At 38.2% G+C, this 24,029-nt stretch overlaps 1 protein-coding gene and 1 long non-coding RNA gene across 6 annotated transcripts in view; one reads left to right on the top strand and one right to left on the bottom strand.

Moving 5' to 3' along the window:
• LOC112629177 overlaps positions 1 to 4,751 on the top strand; it is a 37,297-nt gene extending 32,546 nt beyond the window's left edge. Inside the window, exons 2-3 of the long non-coding RNA XR_003120545.1 lie at positions 2,954 to 3,002; positions 4,138 to 4,751. This is a non-coding gene — a long non-coding RNA (uncharacterized LOC112629177). The remainder of the gene's footprint in view (positions 1 to 2,953; positions 3,003 to 4,137) is intronic.
• The window catches only part of HIF1A (hypoxia inducible factor 1 subunit alpha), a 53,067-nt gene extending 29,676 nt beyond the window's left edge, over positions 1 to 23,391 (bottom strand). For 2 of the 5 annotated variants that reach the window (XM_025392650.1, XM_025392652.1), the window contains exon 1: positions 22,903 to 23,344. In XM_025392650.1, the coding sequence (XP_025248435.1) occupies positions 22,903 to 22,937 (35 nt within the window). In that variant the 5' untranslated portion in view covers positions 22,938 to 23,344. Of the gene's footprint in view, positions 1 to 722; positions 751 to 22,902 lie in introns of those variants that run through there. The other 3 variants (XM_025392651.1, XM_025392653.1, XM_025392654.1) reach the window with 3 other exon arrangements.
• Between the last annotated feature and the right edge of the window lie 638 nt (positions 23,392 to 24,029).

Raw genomic sequence — 24,029 nt, 5'->3', positions numbered from 1 at the left:
TACAAACTGATTTCTACTCAAGTTTCTTTAGACTCCAGTACTTTCTCACCGTTTACCTTACCACATGAACAACACTAACAATAAGCTATAGGAACTGATATTAGCAGCTGTAAGCCAGTGCAGGTTGTCTCCTCCCTTAGCAGCCCCTTATCTATTACTGGCACAACAGGTGCCAAATAAATGCAGGAATATGGAAGAAAAAAAGCTGTGGCACACACAATACCCAGAATTTAAAGGGATAGGTTAGCAAAGATAAAGGTGTCAATACAATGACATATCTTCAGGGAACTCTTTCAAGAAGGATGTCAGAGTCAAAGATTTTCATTGTCACACCAAGCAAATCTGTCATCCTTTGCTTAACTGCCTAGTGACATCTAATAGCTTCTTGAATAGCGACAGTTTATGTATGACAGGTTACCATGTGCCAACATTACCCTGTACTAGGTGCCTAGTTCTCTCACAACAACCTGTAAATAGGTTAAATATTGTCCCTATTTTACAAATGAAGAAACTGGCGTTCAATAGGTTAAAAGTAGCCATTATGTAGCAAATAGGATTTGAATCCAGGTGTTTTTTCACTCTAAAGTCTTTGCTCTTCCACTGTATTTCTCTTCTTAATGGGGAATGCTGCTTCTACTTTAAACATACACATGATCTCCTATGCCCCTGAACTCACTCCTGTTAAATAGGTTCTTCACCAAAAGTTAAAAACCGCTATTATGATTTCGTGAGCATTGGGCAGTATGCTAAATAAGGACTTTTAGCCAGCATTATTTTACTTAATCCTCCTTACATCCTGTGAATGAAGTACCTAATTGTATCCACCTCAGATCTCTCCTCCTTCCAAATGATCTGCAAAGCTGAAAGGTACAACCACAGAAGCAACATTCTGGACTAACAGGCACAGTTCTCAGCATATGCTCTTGTTACAATATAACATGTTGTATTGTGACAATAGCAATACTAATTTTAGCACTTAAGTTTATGTGCTTACAGGACTTTTATACTTTAATGAGGAATGTAAGCATGTTATTGAACTTTGATACAAAAAAACTTCAACTCAAGCATGTAGATCAATTTAACTTGAGTACCTTGAAATTTAAGGTGAGCTATTAAAAACTATTATCTTCATCTGGTTAGATAGATGGTGGAGTAAAAAAAGGAAGAAACTATTATTACTTAAAACTGGTTATATGAATCTATATGAACTATAACTAGTTATATGAACTAGGATTTTCTCAATGCTGTACAATAAAAAAAATTAGTCACTGAGGCTACATGAAAATGCAAATGCCAGCAGTCTATTTTATTTTTCATTTCGCTGCATTGTTCTCTGTAAATGTGTTCAATTTGAACTTAAAAATAAAATGTTATGACTTGATCTGTATAAGCAGAAGAGTAAAATAAAAAAAAAGTATGACAATAATAATTCCAGCATACACTGGAGTTCCATACACCATTCCCAGGATGGGGGGTATCTAGCAGGTCCCTATTGGCCCTAACAGAAACTCCCTCACTTCCTCCCCGACCCCCTTAAGTTGTAGGTGAGAGGCAGTGATAGCTGTGGGAAATAGCTTTCTATTTGGTTCAAATAAAGCCTCCAAAGTAGAGTGATGATCAATTATCTCATGTTAAACCTGAATATTAGTTCAAATGCCAAAATCAGTCCAGGTGTTATTACCTAGGCTGGTCTTGAACTCCTAAGCTCAAGCAATTCTCCTGCCTCAGCCTCACAAAAGGCTCAAATTACAGGCTTGCGCCATTGTGCCTAGCCAAAGTATTCAGAATTTTATAAGCAACTTACCATATTTTTTCTGAACCACTCAACTGATGTAAACTACCAATAAATGACTACCCAAATGAAACACTTGGTGAAAAATTGAAAACCTTATAATACATGCTATATATGCCTTTTTTTTTTTTTTTTTTTTTTTAATGGAGTTCTGATCTTGTCACCCAGGCTGGAGTGCAATGGCAAGATCTCGGTTCACCGCACCACTTCCCAGGTTCAAGCAATTCTCCTGCCTCAGCCTCCCGGGTAGCTGGGATAGCTGGGATTATAGGCATGCAGCACCAAGCCAGGTTAATTTTTGTATTTTTAGTACAGACAGGGTTTCACCATGTTGGCCAGGCTTGTCTCGAACTCCAGACCTCAAGTAATCCACCCGCCTCGGCCTCCCAAAGTGCTGGGATTACAGGCGCGAGTATATGCTTTTAAAGGGTATCCAAGCAAGCTAACTATGGTGATGGAATGTCTCCAGTTCCTCTGAAATACATGTGTTGTCCAGAACTTTGAAGATAGCAATGACTATCCAAGGAGTGGCAATAAGCGTCTAAGACAAATCCATTAGAAATGTGAGGTTAGATAAAGCATCTAAAGGACAGTATATTTAAAAGCTAGTGTAGACTGAAAATAAGAATTTGAGCATGAGCCTGAATTTTGGAAGAAAACCAGCCTTCAAGAAAACAACTAATATAGAGTTGACAAACCTATATTAGATGAAGAAGGTGATAAAAATCATTAGGTCCTTTATCACACAATGAGTCTAGACATAAACCAATCAGGGGATCTATAATAAAGATTTAATGGAGAAATTTTTATGATAGTCTTCATATGTGACTACTAGAGGTCTTGTAACATTTCTAAGTAAGCTTAAAGCTAAAGCTTCCGAAGTTCTTATGAGTTTCAGCATCTAAACTGCCCAGCTTCTTGTCTAGTCACAGGAAGGCTAATTTTATCAGTTTTATACCACAGAATTACAGTACTGACCAATAATTATTCTGTTAGACCAGGGGGTCTAGGTCCCACAGAGATGAATCCTGTACTATCTGTTTTATTGCTTACATTGCACAACAGAAGATGTATAGATCAGAAAGAAGTACATCTTCTGCATGCAAATAAGGTCACTATATTTCTCTAAATTTTATAAATTGCATCTATTTTGTTTTTAAGTATAGGTCAAATGAAGTTCTGCTGCTGCTACGTTCTGCTACTGCATAAGGTACTGTTTCTGTTAAGAGTACAGTCAAAATAGTTTGTTTCCCCATTTCTATGACTGTTCTAATCTAAAGCTGGGAGTATACTACTGGCAAAATAGCTCAATCTTTGTGGTACTGTAGTTTTTACATGTTTACTATTTTATTATTTAATATACAGTATTAGACACAAAAGTAACAATTATATCTTGAAATTATTTTGTATAGGAAATATATTTAGAAAAATAATTGAGCCCCTGTCTTATGAAGATTCTTGTGTACAAAGTTCATGAATAAGCAATAGCTGTTTATAGAGAATGTCTATTATTCTTCAGATTAAGAACACAAAACATTTGGTGCTTTGTAGTAGCTCAGTAAAAATTAAAAAAAATAAAAGGACACAAAATAATAGTAGGCATTTAAAGTCATCTTTCCGTATTGCACAAAAAGCCTGTTAGCATTCCTAATTGTAAAAAGATGTGACTTCGAGAACTGAAGTTAAACCATAACTATTTAAAATGTTAGCAGATTATCAGATTTATTTCTAATAAAGTTAATGTACCTCAATTCTATTATCTGGTGAAATAACTCTTTCTGGCCTTGAAGGTACAAGTTGGTTTTTGTTGTTTTTGCACTTGTGTCAGTATTTCTACAGGACTGACATTCTGAAGTGAAATTTCATGATATAAAAAATGGGCTACTGAAATTTTTAAAAGTACATAATAGCTTTCCAAATGGTTCTGTGCCCATTTTTGTCTCTGCCAGTTCATGAATATGTATATCAATTCCCCCATTGACTCTGCAATATAATATATTATGCATCTTTTTAATCTTATTAATTTCTGCTGAGTTGATAGGTGAGAATTACATCTCATCGTTTTAACTGCCCTGCACTTTTTAAAGTTTCAGGCCCAAGAAAAATACAAAGAAAAGTTCATGTTCACTTTCAGTTGGCATTTTTGCCTGCAGTTTTATTTTCATTTTATTTTAGAGACAGAGTCTTGCTCTGTCACCCAGGCTGGAGTACAGTGACATGATCGTAAGCTCACTGCAGCCTCGAAATTGTGGGCTCAAGTGATCCTCCCTCTCTCCACCTCAGCCGCTCAAGTACCTACAGGCACACACTACCATGCCCAACTAATTCTGTTAAATTTTTTGCAGAGACGGAATCTATGTTGCCTAGATTGGTCCTGAACTCTTGGGCTAAAGTGATCCTCCTGCCTTGGCCTCCCAAAGTGCTAGGATTATAGGTGTGAGCCATCCAACCTTGCCTTTGCCAGTATTTTTAAATCTAAACACCTATGCATGGTGCTTACTATGTACACAGTGGTATTCTAAACATTTCTCACCTATTATTTAACATTTATTATTATCACCATGTTACAGATAAGGACCCTGGCTAAATAGCTTACCCAACGTTACTCCGTTAATAAATGGCAGAACCTATATTCCACTCAAGCAGTCTGGTGTCCATGCGATTAAGACTATGCTGTCTCTCAAAAACTCATCCTAATTACCAAGGCAAGTATTTGTAAGTCTAGGCTATTATTATAAAGTTCGAAATTTGCCTACTTCACATACCAAAGACATAAAGGAGGAATTATAGAGGTTGGCTTCAGAATTTAGGACTTGACTTAAGCTATTCAGAGGGATTCAGAACCAGGCTCTTTCTTGGAGTTTGCTTATAAATCCAGAATCCTAACTGAAAAGCACCTACAATGGTGATAGATGCTCTCTGCTCTACTGTCCATCAGCTCTTCAAAGCAAGGCAATCCCTTCCGGTAACGCCAATCATTGCGGGGAAAGAATCAAAAGATGGTAATTTAGTCTACCCTATATACTCCCAGTAGACTTTATTTGTACAGAGCAGCTATTTCAATATCTAAGTTCAACATTGTTGGTGTTTTACTTGCTCAACATTTGTCTGGCAGTCACAGAAACTTTCTTGTTTGTTTGTTGTGTTTTTTTTTTTTTTTTTTTTTCCCTGAGATGGCATTTCACCCTTGTTGCCCAGACTGGAGTGCAATGGTATGATCTCAGCTCACTGCAACCTCTGCCTCCTGGGTTCAAGCAATTCTCCTGCCTCAGCCTCCCGAGTAGCTGGGATTACAGGCATGTGCCACCACGCCCAGCTAATTTTTGTATTTTTAGTAGAGATGTAGTTTCTCTGTGTTGGCCAGGCTGGTCTGGAACTCCTGACCTCAGGTGATCTGCCCGCCTCGGCCTCCCAAAGTGTTTGGATTACAGGCGTGAGCCACTGTGCCCGGCCCTTCCTTGTTGTTTGTACTCATTTTTAAAGTTCTTCTAACTTGTATTAGGCCAAATTAATGAAGAAAGGCTGAAGTTTTTTTAAATATTAAAAACATTTTAGATCTCTACCTAAAGCTAATACACATACTATAATGATGCAGTCTCCTCACATGAGGTGATTTTCTGAGACTAACTGGTTTTTAAGTGGGAAGGGTTTTGTCCTCCAGAATTTTGTATGATGGTGGCATAATCACTGGAAGGTTAACTCTCAAGGTCTAATCCTCAAGGTTTTGAATTCCATCATTTTCCACAGGAAAACAAAAGGAAAATCCACCAAGTTCTTGGTTTGTATTTTGCAGCACATTTGAAGGAATTTTAGGAACTGAAATACCACCAAACAAATAAACAAAAAGTATAACACAATCAGTACTTAGTAAAACAACATCTCACATTTCCATAAGAGAATTCAGTTACTGTTCTTTTTCCTTAAATGGCTTTGAGCATTGTGTTGCTGTTTGCATAAGACTGTTTACTAACCTGATTGTTTTCACAGACTTGGGACACTTAGATCTTTCAATGTTCCAGCAAACATTCAATTTGGTGTCAGTGTGACATTAAGATATACTCCTTACACAGCTCTACTCTATATTTCACAGTGTGCTCAGTTAATCTACTTTGATTCTATTTTTATAAATCTAAATAATCTCCCTATTGTTTTAGAAAAAACTCTCCAACAGCTTTTTCCCCCGTCTGCTCCCACACCACAGCAATCAACAAAAGAGAAGACAACTTCTGTAACCAAATCGGGAGGGGAGGGGTTCTCTCCACCACCAGGTGAGCAATCAGTTCTGCAGCGGACACCAACTGGGTGTCCTTCAATTCAATTCTAACACTGTCTACCTGGAGATAGTGTCAGGTTGAGGGCTCAGGCCTCAAGACTGCCCCCTCAACACCAGTTGCAAGTCTGGGCCTCAGGAACTTCTGACCAACAGACTTGAAAAGTTGGGATTCTCACAAACCCGTCTTTGCTGGAGCAGCTCACAGAACTCAGGGAAAACATGTTCACCAGTTTATTATAGAGGATAATACTAAGGATACAGATGAAGAGATGTGTGGGGCGAGGTATGGGAGAAAGGATGCATCTATCAAGTACCATGCACTATGCTAGGTACTAGAAATATAGTGAGAAGTAGAACAGTCTTTGAGCTTAAATGGCCTCCCACTCCTTAGTCTACTGAAATAGTCACCTAATGCTTTATTCCCAAATGCTTGTCTAGCTGCATCATGAAGGGCATTCAACATTTCAAATTCCTAGGCCTCACTAGGAATTTGAATCTGTAAATTCTGATTCAGTAGATCTAAGTCAGGATCCCAAAAATCTGAGTTGTTTTTTTTTTTTTTTTTTTTTTTTTGAGACGGAGTCTATGTCTGTCGCCCAGGCTGGAGTGCAGTGGCCAGATCTCAGCTTACTGCAAGCTCCGCCTCCCAGGTTTACGCCATTCTCCTGCCTCAGCCTCCCGAGTAGCTGGGACTACGGGCGCCCGCTACCTCGTCCAGCTAGTTTTTTGTATTTTTAGTAGAGACGGGGGTTTCACTGGGTTAGCCAGGATGGTCTCGATCGCCTGACCTCGTGATCCGCCCGTCTCGGCCTCCCAAAGTGCTGGGATTACAGGCTTGAGCCACCGCGCCCGGCCCCAAAATCTGAGTTTTTAAAAACTCCCAAGATGCATATGATACATAAGTTTGGGAACCACTAGCTGATCATTATTGCCAACCACTGTTACTTTGCTTTAATTTCTTTCTGAAACCATCACCATAAAGATCCTTCTAAAGTAAAGAAATTTGGTATTATGGCCTGATTAAAATCCCATTAAATGTACACAGGACAACGTTTAATTATTTTAAAAGAAAGCCCTCCCTTACCTAGTTCCCTGTCCACCTCTTTATCCTCATCATTTTCCACATTCTCCAGTCACACTGCAGTTACTTAAAAGCACCAGTATTTCCTTTCTGGCTTGCTTACTCTACTCCTTCTGCTTGGGGTACCCTTCCCAATATCTGGCTTGGTAAATTTGTGAGAGAAACTTTTAAAGATTTAATGCAAACATCATTTTGTTTCTGGTTTTTTCTTTCCCCTGTCTTCCAGAACTGGTCCTCTCTGGTAGAACTGATCACTAGTTATTTGGCTATATTAATCTTCCTTTACAACCCTTAAAGGTTCTTGGGGGCAGGACACTGTCACACATTCATCTTTGTCTTCTCAGTAGTGATGTGCGTAAGTTTGACTTTGACATATTTGGCCCAAATCTGCTATGACTTTGATTTCTGGCACAGGACAAGTTGACTGCCCTTTCAACATTTTTTTTGGAGAATCTCTGATTTGTGCTTTATTAGTGTTCCTAATCATAATTAACCAGCATATCAATGTTAGTACTATTAAATAAACATACTATTTGAATTTACTACAATTATCTGGATATGCATTTTCAAGTGTAAGCAAGCATACTAGATATAAGTTACAGTGAAAATCTTACATTCTTTTGTCTCCCTGTTTCTTTGCACTGCCGTAGTCTTTTCCTGTAACAGCAACTAGAATAATCCTTTTAACAAGAAATCAAGTCATATCACTCCTCTCTGCTTAAAATGGTTTTTGTCTCATTTAGAGTAAAAGCCAAAGCCCTTCCAGTAGTCCATACGGGCCTCCACAATGGCGTCATTACCTCTTTGATCTCATCTTCTACCACTTTGCCCCCTTTGCTCATTCTATTCTAACCAAACTAGCCTCCTTACTGTTCCTTAAAACACTTCAAACACACTGTCTCCTAGGGCCTTTGCACTAGTTGTTTCCCTTGCTACCCTAAATACCTAAGAGGCTTGCTTTTCCACCTTTTTCAAGTCTTTGTCCCAGTCTCACCATTATTGAGATTCCCTGATCACTGCCTCCATCTTGGTCCTCTTGCCCTGCTCTATTTTTATGAAAGCCTAAGTACGTATCTTACTTGTTTACTCATTTTCTACCCCACCAATCCACACCTACACTGGAAAGTAAGTTCCACAAAGGCAGAAACTTTTGTCTATTTTGTTCAATGAACATCCCAAGCACCTAGAACAGTTTCTGACACATAAGAAGTATTCAATTATGTGCTGGCTAAATGTATGAATTAATAAGTTGAGATTCGATCACTGGTTGAAATACAAATATATATTTTTGCAAGAATAAATGCTACAATAACTGATTATGACAGCTAATTTTGTGTACAAAAACAACCATTTATTCATCTAGCCAAGTTCCTGGCACAGAAAAGCAGCTTAGTAAATGTTAACAAATGAATCGTGGAATAAATGTGAACATAGGGAAACACAGGCATTAGCCACAAGGTAAACATCACAGCCAGCAGTGCCATCTTCCCGAAGTAGAAAAAAACAGCTACTAATTAAAACAATCACCCAGCAGTATAACAATGAAAAGTATCACCATAAACCAAGGCAAGTAAGTGATCTTGCTAGGAAACAGATTTAGAGGTGTAAAGAGAGAGCTGAGAAACTAGAATGCCAATTTGCTGAAAAGAGGTTCAGTGTTTAAGATTAGTTCCCTTATCGCTTTCATCTACACTCATGTCTTTTACTGTTTTGTCCTAAGCTAATGTGGTCAGGAAAATGTATGAGTTATAGTTAATGTTCTTAACCATTAAATTATTAGTCGGGTGTAAGGGTGCACTCCTGTAGTCCCAGCTACTCAGGAGGCTGAGGCAGGAGGATTATTTGTGCCCAGGAGTTCAACGCTGCAGTGAGCTGTGATTGTGCCACTGCACTCCAGACAGAGCAAGACACTGTCTCAAAAAAAAAGAAAGGAACACTTAAACATCTTTATCATCTTTACGTCTTCCAAACCCAGGCAGAAATAGGAGTTTACTAACTTTGGTTTCCACAGTCTTTTTCAAGAAAGTGCTGTCATGAAGTTTTCATTAAGTTGATACCTAATCCTATTGCCTTTTTTTTTGAGACAGAGTCTTGCACTGTCGCCCAAAGCTGAAGTGCAGTGGCGCGATCCGTGATCTCCGCTCACTGCAACCTCCGCCTCCCGGGTTCAAGCGATTCTCCGGCCTCAGCCTCCTGAGTAGCTGGGATTACAGGTGCCTGCCACTACGCCCAGATAATTTTTTGTATTTTTAGTAGAGACGGGGTTTCACTATGTTGGCCAGGCTGGTCTCCAACTCCTGACTTCGTGATCCGCCTGCCTCGGCCTCCCAAAGTGCTGGGATTACAGGCGTGAGCCACCATGCCCGGCCAGCTTTGTTTTTACTTTTAGACAAGTATTTTATATGTATTATTGGAAGTAATATTAGTAGGATCTGTTGTTACATTTTCTACGTAGTAATTGTTACAAAACCAGAATACTTAAAACATCACATGTAATTTTTTTAAAACCCTATCTCTACTTAATGGAAAAAATAGCAAAAACTTGACATTTCAAATTAAATACAAACTACATTTTCAAGACAGCTAGCAATCTATATTATTTTGTCTGGGAAAATATCTTCTGAATTCTAATCAATAAACTTTAAAAATAAACCTTTAGGATACCCACATGTTAGAGAATGTTACTGATGTATTCAAGAAATATTTCTTGATCACCTTCTATAAGTCTAACACTGTTCCTAGAACAGGACATGGTGCAATAAACAAAAGAGACCAAGCCCCTACCTTCACGGAGGTTATCTTATGGAACAAATGTATTTTTACATTGCTTGTTGTTATCCAGCAATATTTTACCAGGGTCAATCCCTAACTGACAAAACACGTCACAGAAATTGTCTTTCCATTAAACCAGTTACCATAAAATTTCAGGATAAAAGCAAAGTCTATAAAAATTAATCTTTGCTTATACTAGATGCTACAATATAGTAGTATATGAAAAGAGCAGGCTATACAAAAAAAAATTGAGTATGATTCCACTCCTATGTGTAATGTATGTGTATAAATATAACCATATGTAGCTATACACACATATATTTAACTCATAGATACACAGATAAAACCAGAATACAGTGATATACAATGTTAGTAAAGTTTACAAATATTAACAATACTAGTTTCAAGAAATCAGGATCACAAATTTTTTGTAATTTCTTTTAACAAAAATTCACCATGAACTGACCTATCACTGTACCTGCATTTGTCAAAAAACTCTGAAAGAAGTAGTAATCTAACTTGAACTATCATATTTCTTTCCTACTGTATATCCTAAAGAAAAGTATAGACTGAACAGATAATATAATTCAGTATCTTCAGTTTCTCATGTTAACCTAATTTTCAAATTTTGAAAATTCTGTATAATTTGAAATTCAAAAAAACAGATGAAATGGTTTGTTTATAAAGAAAAATGTTCAGAATGTATATACTTATTTTTGAAAGCAACTAAATTTCTTGCCTTAGATCATCATTATCTGAATGGCACGGCAACATCTCTCTTAAATATCTATAATTAAAGAAAAGATGGATTTATTCACCTTCCAATAACCTCACCAAAATGCTTATTTTAAATGTGATTTTCTAATGCAGTAAAATAAACAGGGGGAAAAGAATCACTGTTTTAAATTGGAAGGCTCATTCTGAAAATGAAAACTATATCACATCTGAAATAGCCATAATGTGTAAATTTTTCATTTACATGTTAATTACATTTATTAAGTAGCTAATACTTTTCCATGTGTTTACATTAACGTGTATTGAAATGTTATTTGTAAGAAGAATGTGCTTTTTGTTTTTGGATTATTCCTGACTGGTGATATAAATAAAATCTTTCCTGGTCCAGAATTGGTGTTGAGCCTCTCAACAAATCTTTGAGCCCTGATTATATATATTATATTGTGCCGGGTGCAGTGGCTCATGCCTGTAATCCCAGCACTTTGGGAGGCTGAGGCGGCCAGATCACCTGAGGTCAGGAGTTCGAGACCAGCCTGACCAACATGGAGAAACCCCATCTCTTCTAAAAATACAAAATTAGCCTTGCATGGTGCCACATGCCTGTAACCCCAGCTACTCGGGAGACTGGGGCAGGAGAATCAATTGAACCCAGGAGATGAAGGTTGTGGTGAGCTGAGATTGCACCATTGCACACCAGTCTGGGCAATAAGAGCGAAACTCCGTCTCAAAAAAAAAAAAAAAAAGTATTGTGCTAGATAAATAAAACAACAACGAAAATGTGTATGTAAAGCTTTTACTCTAAGATGAAGGTTCTCAAACGTCAGTTTGCATCACAGTTCCCTAGAGGAATTCTCAAAACACAGAATGCTAAGCCTTACTTCCAGAGTTTCTGATTTACAAAGTCTGAATGGAGCCTGAGAATGTGCATTTCTAACGAGTTAGTAGGTGTTACCAATGATGATGATCTAGGGGCCACTCTGAGCCCTTTGCTCTAATAAAATACTTACGTGTTCTTCAAAAATGCCCGAAGAAGTAAAAGAGCAACACTCAAAACTAGTTTGTTATATACTTTCCTCTTTTAAAAACCTACCCAAATGCTTTACAAATACAGGAAATATATCCTCCTCCTAAGACATTAATACTACCACATACTTAGAACTTAGTAATTATAAAATACATTAACTACACTGATTAGACTATTGAATGGTTGACCTGTGGCATATATCCATAATCATCAATAGAACTTCTTCCCCCAAATATAGAAGGCCAAATCCCAACCCTGGAAATTCAAATTATAGGCTTGGCACATCTGTTTAAAAAATAATATCAACATAATCCTGATGAGCACTCTTAGCTGTTTAAAGTCTATGTTTCATCTGTGAGTGCTTGTAAAATTTACAGATCCCTGAGTTCCACCCCAAAATTACCAAATCAGAATCTCTGAGGAATGGGTCCCTGGGAATCCATAGAGCAACTAAACACTCAGGTGATTAAACCACAGAAGTTTGAGAAACATTAGCACGTCTTAAAGCAAAAGCTTAACAGGTAGGCCAGCAAATTTTGAAAAACGAGAATAATTTATTTTTATCTATAACTGAATACACATCCTATAATACACCATGTTTGTCAGGCGAAACACTGAATATAGTGGGTTTGACAATACTATGTAATGTGAGGTACAATTGCTAAGAGTAAGAAGCTAGCAGTAAAACTCGATAAGCTAGCAAGAACAAGTGTGTGTTTAGTAAAACTTTGCCTTAAACATGTAAGTGCATGAGTAGAGTTCAAAGATGACCTAATGAAGAATGTGGCAACTCAATTTTTTTCAGTTATCTGAAACAATTTTTTAAAAGTCACCTTTTAATACCTTCATGAATGCCACAAACATTCAAGAGTTAAGAATCATTGTTCATGGTTAAGAGCTGTGTATCACTGACTTTTCCCAAATTACCTACTCTATCACTCTTCTATCTTTGCATTGCTTCCTTCTCAGCTTGTAAATCCTTTTCTTTCTGTTTCCCTTATTTATATGCTCTTAGATGGTAACAGATCTAAGACTAGAACCTAAGAAGGTCGGTGACCCTAAACTTTGCGTGTATGCAGAAGAATGTGTCCTTGAAATAATTATTTGCTTAAATATAATAGAAGATGCATAAGTAATAAAAAAGCATTTACATAACAGGAAAAAACACACATGTCGAAATAAGGGTATGTAATAGAAAGCATACCCTAAAGACTTCTTCTATTAAATATTCAGCTCTAAACCTTGACCATGATGAAGATTCTGGAAATAACAAAAGAGCAGCTCTCCTAAAGCAAGAGTCTCTGTTTTCCAACTATACTAATCTACCCAATATTACCAAATAAATTTTCCCAAGTGACCTTCTGATCCTGTTTCTTTGTCTTTAAAAAGGGTTAGGTAACACTATTAGTATGTGGCAGATCTCAGATTCCACCTGAGAATCTCCACCCTTTCCCCATTTTAATATGAAGCCCCATTTTTAATATGGCCCACGCCTTTCCACAAATCAGATGTTCAATATATAATTTTTGAATTAAAAGATTCAAGAAATTTGGGACTTTTTAAGAATAGAAGGAGAAATATGATATCTACCCTCAGATATTTGAAAAGGATATCACACAAAAGGCAGATCTGGTAACTTATGCAACTCCAGAGAGTAATAAATAGGAATTACAACATGGCAGTGCTTTGTTTAATAGAGTTAAAGCAGTGTCAAAGTTACATTCTATGAGAATTTTTAAAACTGTTTTCATTTTGATGGCATCGTAAAAAAAGGCATATTCTAGATCATCTAAATGATCTCTCCATAGTTCTGTATACTTGCTTCAAGCCTTCTGTGTTTGAGGCTGCATTTGTTTATGATCAAACTGTTACCAAATGACCACTAAAAGGAACAAGGTTACATTTTTTAATGCAGTATATATACTGAGACTGAGGTCACTGGGTACATCTCAAAAATTCAGAGGATTATTTTGCTCCAAAAGAGATCTGAACATTAACCCTGTGTTAAGAAACACAGGAATAAAAAAGAAAATGAGTAGACTGTCTTGTGAGAATGTCGTGTGTGTGTATGTCTACGAAAATTCTAAAAGCAGATTGGCCAATGCTCCTGTGGTGGTTGACATTAAATAACAAAACTCAAACCCAAAAGTCTGTACTTCACAAGAACCTCAAACTTTAAAGTGCAGTGAACTAAAAATTTTTAAATGGAACATGCTATGAATGAATTAATTAACATCAAAAATGGAATGTTCAACTGTGGCCTAAGCCATCAACCATTCAATGCTATATCAATAAACTGGCTGCACAAATACCTGTTGAATAAATGAATGCACAATAATCTGTTATAGGACATAGTATAATAGTTACGTGCCTGAGTCGTGGTTAAGGGTTGAAGAAATTTTTTGAACCACTGAAATAAGTCAACTTAAATTATTCAAGAAAATATCCCTTCCTCCATTCACAGCTTTGGGGCTTTGACTACTCGTTTGACACTATAACCATTTAAATATTTTAACTATGTTAGCTACAAAGGCAGGCAATATCCAACTTTCCTCTGCTAACAAGTTAAAAGACATTTAATGAGATTCTGGACACAAAGAACATGGAAATGTAAGCTTTCTTAATTTCCCCTCCTTTAACATCCCAAATAAATAGCTTTGAGAACATGTTTCTTCCTTTAGTATTACCACTATGGAAAATTATTTTAGAATAACATGTCTATACATAAACCAGTATTTAGTCTGCAAAGGCCAGATTTTCATGGAAAAAAAAACAAAGTAAAGGAAAAGCATCAGTAACTATTCTGCCACTATTATTTACTCACTGATGGTGAATAGCCTTCATCAGATTATCCCAAAGAAGGCCTGAGCGATTCTAAACCATGCTGAAAACAACAAATATTATAATATTATGAATATAGGGTTAGTTTCTACCTAATTAAGCCCTTACTTTGTGCCAAGAGCTGTTCTGAGTGTTTCATATGAGTTGATATATCATTTCATTCTCTTAACAATCCTATAAGGCAATCATTCTTATCATCCCAATAAAGCAACTTATATAAGATCACACAGTAGAGCTAAAAGTTCTAGAAAAATGTGCGATCTTAACACTTATTTAGTAAAGGATCTTTTTCTTGAGATGAAAACCCTAACCCATAGAAGAAATACTCAACTTCCCAAAAGTCATGACAAGAATAGTTGCAGAATGACTACACTTGGTAGAAAACTATAGAATATGAATTCAAATGACTTGCAACAAAAACTCATTCCCCATTAATTACAATGGTAGCACTGATCAAGAGTTCTGTGTATAATAAGATAATATTCTACAAGACAATCAAATATGCTACAATAAGACATATTTGACTCATGTAATCAGGGAACTCCTTTCACATGGCCAAGTAGGGCAAACAGGTATTCTTCCAGGAAACTTGATACACAGACACTAGAAGAGAGAGGGGTTTTTTTACTTTTTTTTTTTTTTTCCATTACAAACTGTAAGGCTGCAGGTATGGGGATGCTAGCCGTCCTCTTCCACACCATACAGACAGCCTGTCAGTGGCAGAATAAGGCCAGCATGCAAATACAGCAAAGGTATACAAGCCAAGTAATATCAAGACAAAAGTCAAGGATTATTACACTCTGAGATCATTTAAGACTCTAGATTTGTCTCTTAAACCAAAACTAGATTGTGTTAGCCAATGACTACATTTTCCCCTCTTAAACTAGATTGAGCTGTATTTTGTTACTTGCAATAAAAAGAATCCTAATATACTTATCAAACTGCCAGTGTTTCAAATTTAAAACTTTAATGATGATAAAGTTCAAGAAAATGACACTCTAAAATACAACTAGTCAAACTTTCTAGAAGATAAACAGGCAATTATATTGAAAGCTTTAAAATGGATACTTTCTGACCCTGCAATTCTACCTCTTCGAATTTATTATTAAGAAAGAACCATGGGGCCGGGCATGGTGGCTCACGCCTGTATTATCCCAGCACTTTTCTCACTTTTTTGAGAATAGGTTTGATAAAAAGGCAATAATGGTAAAATATACTATATCCGAAATCTAGAGAGTATTAACAGCCATATACTATGTTAAGTACCCAACATTAATATTCTCTAATTTAACCATCACCACAATCCTACAAAATTCTGAGACCCTCACTATTTAGACGGAAAAAAATGTAGATGCAAATGTTTAAAAAGCAGGTTAAAAACAGTACTCATTCCCTAATCCTACAGTTATTAACATACATATGTAACACAGAATTGAGAAACAGTAGACAATGGTCTCTACATAGTGAAATAGCAGGTGATTTTTATTTCTTTGTGCACCTGTGTAGTTTTTAAATTTCTTCCTCCAAAATTTTTAAATTTTTAAATTTCATTAAACATTTAAATAGTTTAGCCAAATCAAATGATTGTAAACACACTCAAGGAACTCCTATTTAAATGGTATTCTATTATAAAGCAAAGAGAATAATCAATGCTCTTCTATTATAAAGCAAAGAAAATAATCAAGCCCCAACCTTGCTATAAAGTAATAGAATTTAAATATCTATATCAAGAAAAGTCAAGGGAGATTCTATAACTTTCTTCTTACCAATCAATGAATCTCAGAGAGACAAGGAACTAAAGAATTAAAACATTCTTTTTAATTTTTTTGTTTTTTTTGAGACAGCATCTCACTGTCGTCAGGCTGGAGTGCAGTGGCATGATCTTGGCTCACTGCAACCTCTGCCTCCCAGGTTCAAGAGATTTTCCTGCCTCAGCCTCCTGAGTAGCTGGGATTACAGGCATGTACCACCACACCTGGCTTTTTCTTTTTCTTTTTCTTTTTTTTATTTTTAGTAGAGACGGAGTTTCTCTGCGTTGGTTGGGATTGTCTTGAACTCCCAACCTCAGGTGATTCACCTGCCCTGGCCTCCCAAAGTGCTGGGATTACAGGCAGGAGCCACTGTGCCGGGCCGACAATATTTCTAAAGAAACCTTTTAAAAACCTGCATTCTCTTTGTTCATCCAATTATTCAATCATTGTCTCATTTGTTAATTCAAATACTTATTAAGAGCTCACTGTGTACACCAGGTACCAGTATTCACACCACAGATTTCTTTTTTTATTTGTTTGAAACAGAGTCTTGTGTCACCCAGGCTGGAGTGCAATGGGGCGATCTTGGCTCACTGCAACCTCTGCCTCCCGTGTTCAAGCAATTCTCCTGCCTCAGCCTCCTAAGTAGCTGGGATTACAGGTGCCCACCACCATGCCTGGCTAATTTTTGGTAATTTTTAGTAGAGATGGGGTTTCCCCATGTTGGCCAGGCTGGTCTCGAACTCCTGACCTCAGGTGATCCATCCGCCTAGGCATCCCCAAGTACTGGGATTGCAAGCGTGAGCCACCGTGCCCAGCCCACAAATTTCAAATTCAGTCTACTTGGGATTTTGTCCATTGAAACCTACCCAGTTTTATAATGGAAACGGGGAGGGTAAAAATCATTTTAAAGAAATTTGCTAAGCATCTGAATTTACAAGACTCTTAAGAACAGAAACATATCCCAACCCTCAAAGACTTCAACTTTCACCTTTAAACCTTATGTTTCTTTTTAACCATAGTATTTTTCAGCTGGAAAAACAAACCCTTCCAGACTACTTGGAAAAAAAAGGGCGGGGGGGAACACAGGGGACCTGTCCTTAATGAGTGAAAACTGCAATATTAAATACTAGACACTTTTAAATTAATTTGCCTAAATATATTGTGACTTTTCAAACAAGTGAAGAACTACATACAGTAAGCTATGTTCCATCACTACATTTTCACATTTATAAGACAATAAACTCTCAAAATCATATGTTGAAATAATCCTTATGGTTAAAACTGTAACCGGTTAAGGTGAAATTTTAAAATAAACACTCATAAATAACAGTTGAGATCACCAGAACAGCTAAAAGCTAACATCTTGGGAACAGTTTTAATAAAAATACATTATTTCAATTATTGTTTTAAATCTTAGAGAACAAATTTCCTAATTAAATTGGGCTTTATCAACAATAGAACAGGTGTACACTATTTCACCCAAAAAGTGTTTCTGTGAAAAAGTACTGGCAGAACAAATCTAAGTCACTAGAAAAATTGAATTCTCATTTTAGAGGTACTTAATCTTCTTTCTGCTAAAGCTTCCACTGGCAAACTGTAGTTAGCTTTCAGCTGGTTATCCACAAACAAGCCCTTAAAAACGATCACTTCAACATATTAGATGGCTGAGAGAGAGAGAGAAAGAGAAAGAGAAGGAAGGAAAGAAAGAAAACAAGTGTTTAGAAGGATGTGGAGAAATAGGAACCCTTGTGCACTGTTGGTGGGAATGTAAACTGGTGCAACTGCTATAGAAAACAATATGGTGGTTCCTTGAAAATTAAAAAGGGTTACCATATGATCCAGCATCCCTCTTCTGGATATATATCCCAAAAAAGTGAAAGCTTAAGAGAGATTTGCAGACTCATGTTCATAGCAGCACAATAACCAAGATGTGGAAGCAACCCAAGTGTCCATTGCTAGAGGAATGGAGAAACAAAATATGGTACATATAATGGAATATTGCTCAGACTCAAAAAGGAAGAAAATTCTGACACATGCTACAATATGGATGAACCTTGAGGACATTACACTAAGTGAAATAAGCCCATTACAAAAATATTAAAACCCTATGATTCTATTTATATGAGGCATCTAGAGTAGTTAAATTTGCAGAAACAGAAAGTAAAATGGTGGTTGCCAGAGGCTGAGGAGAAGGGGAAACTGGGAGTTGTTTAATGGGTATGATTTCAGCTTTGCAAGATGAAAAAGTTCTGGAAGTTAGTTGCACAATGTGAATGTATCTAACACTACTGAACAGTACACTTAGAAATGGTTAAGATGGTAAATTTTATGTTAATATTTTTAAACTACAATTTAAAAAAACAATCAAAAGCTATAAGAAAAAAGCCATGAGGTAATCACAATTTTCGTTTTTACGAAACAAACATTTTTAATTTTGTTTTAGAAATTCAGGTTTTAGATATTAGATTTCTCTAAAGGGATGTCTGGCAAATAGATAAGGGTTTATAAATTTCTACTGCAGAAAACATGAACATTAATACTCAATGCATATACAAAACAGTTAATTATTGATGTGTCAAGAGACCAAGAGATATAATTATTTTTAAAATTCCAAAGCCTATCGTTAATTTAAACATTCTCACCATATTTTTACCAAAAATACTGAGCAACAAGAAGTTTGGCTTGTCTTAGTTTCAAATTATCTTTCTAACCTTCCAGAGTTAAGCAGAAAACACATACACACACTGGGTAAAATCCACCCACTGGATAACTAGTCACAAAGTTTAAAAAATCAATTTCTTGATCGGAAACTCATCCAACACCACATTTAAATTTAGATTATTTTCTCCTGGTTAAGAAACAGACTTGTGTTAATCTTAGATAAAGGGATACAGTATTTCAAGTATCTAAATTTAAAAAAATGATATATTAAGAGAAGGCATCTATGAACACACGATTTAACCCAAATCTTTAACATCCATGCACATCAATTTTTAATTTCACCACCAAACATAATAAACTATTTTGAGTTCTTCCAGAAAAAAAAAAAAATCAGTCAAGAGACTAATTAATCCCCCTCAGCTTTCTATACACCACTCTTGACATACAAGAATAGAATGTAACCACAAAATCTAAACCCTGAGCCCAGACACCATTAGAGCCATAGACAATGGCATTAAAAGGAAAGACAATGGAAGTTAACAGGTAGAAAAGCTGACATTCTCCAAACTGCACAAGATGCTCTAAAATAACTTGATAGTTCAGTAAATATGCACGTGTGGAAGAGTGCACTAATATAGACTTCATACAAATTGAGCCACAAAACAGACCAGTAAGGCAAGCTTTAAGTCTTGCCTTCAGATGGAACTCAATGGTCTTAACTCTGGAGAAATTCATAAGCAAAGGACAGTTTTTCTATCATGTAGCTGCTTTACTGAGAATATTTTATCAACTCATTATCTTTCACAAAGGTTAATTTTTACAAAATTGTCTAAACTTTGGCATCAAGACAAAAAATGTTTTAAGTTACTGCCAGTACTAAGACTGCAGTGTCTTGCACATATCTTGCTTAAATCAACAGTAAGACTAGAATGCTGTGTATGTTTGACTCTACATACACAGTATGTAAGTCCAGAGTAAACTCAAAGTTTTCTATTTGGGGAGAAAACACAGGGGTGAGGAATTGTGAAGGACGAGGCCTGGAGTAGAGAGTAGATCAGATGCTCAAGAAAAATAACTGATACTAGGTGCCAATATAACCCAAGGATGCACTCTTGCCCATTTTAACAGGAAAAAAAGCCCTTTTCAAGCTCTGGATCCAATGTTAGTCTTTTCACTTTCAGGAGATAGAAAAGATGCATGAAGACACAGAAAAGAAACTAAAGGAAATAGCTGGAAGGACTAGCAAAAAAGAATTTTAAGAGTTGTGGAAGTTCAAACAAGAATTTTAACAGGTAACATCTATTTTCAAGTACACAGTGTCACCAAGACTCCTGCAATGGGCTAAGTGCTTCACAAGCATTATCTCATTTAACCTTTACAATAACTGCTCAGATGGCTGCTATTCTTATCATCACTTCAAAAGGAGGAAAGAGGCTCAGAGGCATTCAGTAACTTGCTCAAGCTCACAAGTGAAGGGCTGGGACCCTTAACTCAGAGGTATCTGCCTCTACATCCTATGCTCTTAACCACTATATACTGCTTCTGCAAACAAAAGGACAATCAAAATAGAAATATAACGGGAAAAGTTTGCTAATAAATGAGAGAGCTTCTTGACTTTTAATGGCCAAAGTTAATGAAAGGAAATTAAGGAATATCTATTCTCAGAAATTTTACTTTAATGATTCAGTAATTATTTGTTTTGGAAAACTTTGAAGGAGTCTGGCCTGAAGCCTGAAACAGAATCATTACTCTCTTGACATTCCCTTAAAAATCTAAAAATCAAAACACATGTGCTATTAAGTAAGTTCAGTCCCTATAACTAGGAGGCAACATGAAATGTCCTATCTTAAATCTAAAATACCATAGCTATACCCATTTTCTATTCTGATTTCTTCCAATTCTTCAGGTTGAGTTTCCTAGACCTTCTTTTAAAAAGACAAATTTGTTTCCCAAACTCTGACATTGGGAGCTCATTTAAAATGAAAAAAAAAAAAAAATTGCATGAAGAAAATCCCCATCCCTTAAACTCTCAGTTATCTTTCAAAAAACTGTAAATTAGTTAGAAAAGGTCATCTATTATAAACAGCATCTAAAAATGCTGAGTAACCACCACTTATTAAGTGTTTAACTTAATTTTTCAGTTATATCAAGAACTTCCATATTAAGAAATGAATCCATCCAACCCAAGGTTGCTAAGTTTTCAAATGAGAAAATTTTGAAAGTAACAGATGAGCTGAGGAAAATCTAAGAACTCATTTAGAATTGGGGCTGATGAACAGCAGCTAATTTATTCATTCATTCATTTCAAAACTGCTTCTGATATTCTGAACTGATGAATGGCAAAGAAATGAGTTCGATACTGTATATAAAAAGGAATTGATTGGTGCATAATTTAATACATTGTATTAAGTATGATTCAATATATATAAGGATAGAAAACTGGCACTACACAGAGGTAATCTGCCGCTTTATCATTTCATCAAAAGCACTGTAATCACCTCCGCAAAATAAACTGCAATTAATTCCTGGTAACTCTTGGAATGAATTTAAACCTGTTTGCTCACTTTCTGAATTTTGTAAGTGCCTTCTCTGGTGTACACAAACTAAGAATTTAATATTCTATTGAAGAAGGACCAGGAGAAGGGATCTACAAAACAGCAAGAATATAAACAAGTTTATCTTCTGCTGATACTGATTAGGGAAATTAATCTCTCTGCCAGAAGAGTGGAAGGATTTAAGAGCAAAGCCAGTCTACCGACCAAAACTCTTACTCTAAATCTTCAATTCCTTAAATGATTTCCTTAAAAGAATACCAAAGTGGACAAAATTGTGTGTGTGTTGGGGGATGGGGGAGTCCGCTCTTAATACCAGTGGTCCAACTCACAATTCTTAATCTCTAATGTACCCCTTAGGCTCAAACTTCAAGGTGATTTATAAAACTTGCATTAAGTTCTAACCGAGTGATTAACTTACTTTGGATATATGTTGAAGGTTTTCCTTTAATATACTTCAGTTTCAGGAAAATGAAAGAGTTCGAAAATTTTTGCAACATTTTAGTGCCGCATTTCGTTCACTCATCATATACTTTTTTCAGTATCATTAAAACTGTCTGCCTACATTTAACCAGCCCCTACATTTTCATTATTTGAAGAATGAGTGAGGCATGTATTCATTTATAATATCTGCGTTCTCGTGACAGGTGATATGAACTCAAGTATCCAATTCTAAAGTTCTCTTTAAAATGTTGCTATTTCTCTAAATTCCCATTACTCTGACTCTCAGTCTAGGCAAGTTTTTTAAGGCGCTTAAAACGAAACAAAACCTGCACGTGCAAACTAAAAAGTTCGCATCTTAAGGCCATCGCGGCAAATCCCTAGGATGCACAAAGGCAAAGACACCCGCGACGGCTGGACAACTACAGGACAAGATCGCATCCGACCACGCTAGTCCCTCAGTCGGGAACTCAGGGCCCCAAGCCCACTAGGAAGCCAGGACCAGCGTGCAGGGTCCGCCCCAGGGCCGAGTTTTCAATGGAACCGGAGAGGATGGGGGCGGGAAGGAGCGGAAGCTCCGGGTGCAAACCGCGGCTACCGAGCTGCAGCTCATTTCTCTTCCCGGGGTTTTCGGGCTGGGTAAAGTCCCCTCCGGATGCGGCCACAGAGCAGGCTGGGTTTCTGAGGCGGGTAGGTGGGCGGCGCGAGGCCCCCACGGCCGGCGGGGAGGGCAAGCAGGGCTCAGATCCCGGCCCCTGAAAGCACTTTCGAGGCGTCTCCCACCCCCCACGACAAGATGGCGACGTGGACAGCGGGGGAGCCCGGCCGGCGAGGTTGGGGGAAAGAGAGGGGAGGGGAGAAGTCGCAGAAACAAAAAGGCTGCCCCCCCACCCCCAGGAGCGCCGAGGCCGGCCCGGGAGCCCAGGGCGGGACGGCGGGCGGGGGCGCCGGCGGCCGGCCGAGGGAATGGGCTTACTTTTTCTTGTCGTTCGCGCCGCCGGCGCCCTCCATGGTGAATCGGTCCCCGCGATGCCTTCACGCCGGGCGGCCCCCAGGCTCGCTCCGGCCTAAGCGCTGGCTCCCTCCACACGCGGAGAGAGAAGGCAAGGCAAGTCCAGAGGTGGGGGTGCGAGGCGGGAAACACCTCGTGAGACCAGAAGCAGGAGAAGCGGGCGGCAATCGCCGGGGTCCGGGCCCGGCTCCGAACCTCTCCTCAGGTGGCTTGTCAGGGCCCAGCCCGACGCACTGGCCGAAGCGACCGCGAGGGTGATCCTCTTGTCCCCTCAGACGAGGCAGCACTGTGCACTGAGGAGCTGAGGCAGCGTCAGGGGGCGGGCAAGGGCGGAGGCGCGCTTGGGCGCGCAGGGAGGGGAGGGGGCGGGAGCGCGCCCGCCCGCCTGCCCAGGCCGGCGCGCGCTCCCGCAGGCCCGCCTCACCTGAGGTGGAGGCGGGTTCCTCGAGAGCCAATGGCGAGCCACGCAGGCGGCCAGCCCACGTCGCTCTCAGCCAATCAGGAGGCGGTCAGCTGAGGCACAGCTGGGACGTGCTGCGGCGCTCACGTGGTAGTCTGTGTTTAGCGGCCGAGGAAAGAGAAAGGAGCTGGGGGCGCGGCTCAGCGCGGGTTTGGGGACTCTGCAAGGCGGTGCCCAGCTTTGGGAGGCGCTGCTGAGAAGGGATTTCGGTTGCCTGGTCCCAAACCTGCATCATATTTTCCTACTCTTCGTGCAGCAATGTAATGCTGCCGCTCTCTTTCTCCTCGGCCGCAGTGCTGAGCGTGACTGCCGCCCAACTCTGCTGAGCTCTCTGTTCAAAAAAGCGGACTTCGCCTCGTGGCTGCAAGCCCTTCTTTGGTCTCGTTGCTCAGATGTGTTACAACGGGGTCTTTCCTTGCCGGGTTACCTAACCATGGGTCAATGTCACCCACTGCACCTTTGCCATGGGACACAGGGGAACTCACCTTGTCCACTAAGTTTTTCTGTGGCGGAGTTTAATAACTGAATAAATGCAATTTAAAATAAAAATTAACTCCTCTTGCTGTAAACTTCAAGGGAAATAAAGTTGCAGGGAAATCTTAAAATCTGAAACTATGTTAAGCATTCACAA

The sequence above is a fragment of the Theropithecus gelada genome, chromosome 7b, assembly GCF_003255815.1.
Source record: "Theropithecus gelada isolate Dixy chromosome 7b, Tgel_1.0, whole genome shotgun sequence".
Classification (NCBI taxonomy): Eukaryota; Metazoa; Chordata; class Mammalia; order Primates; family Cercopithecidae; genus Theropithecus; species Theropithecus gelada.
This window is presented reverse-complemented; position numbering and strand designations above follow the sequence as displayed.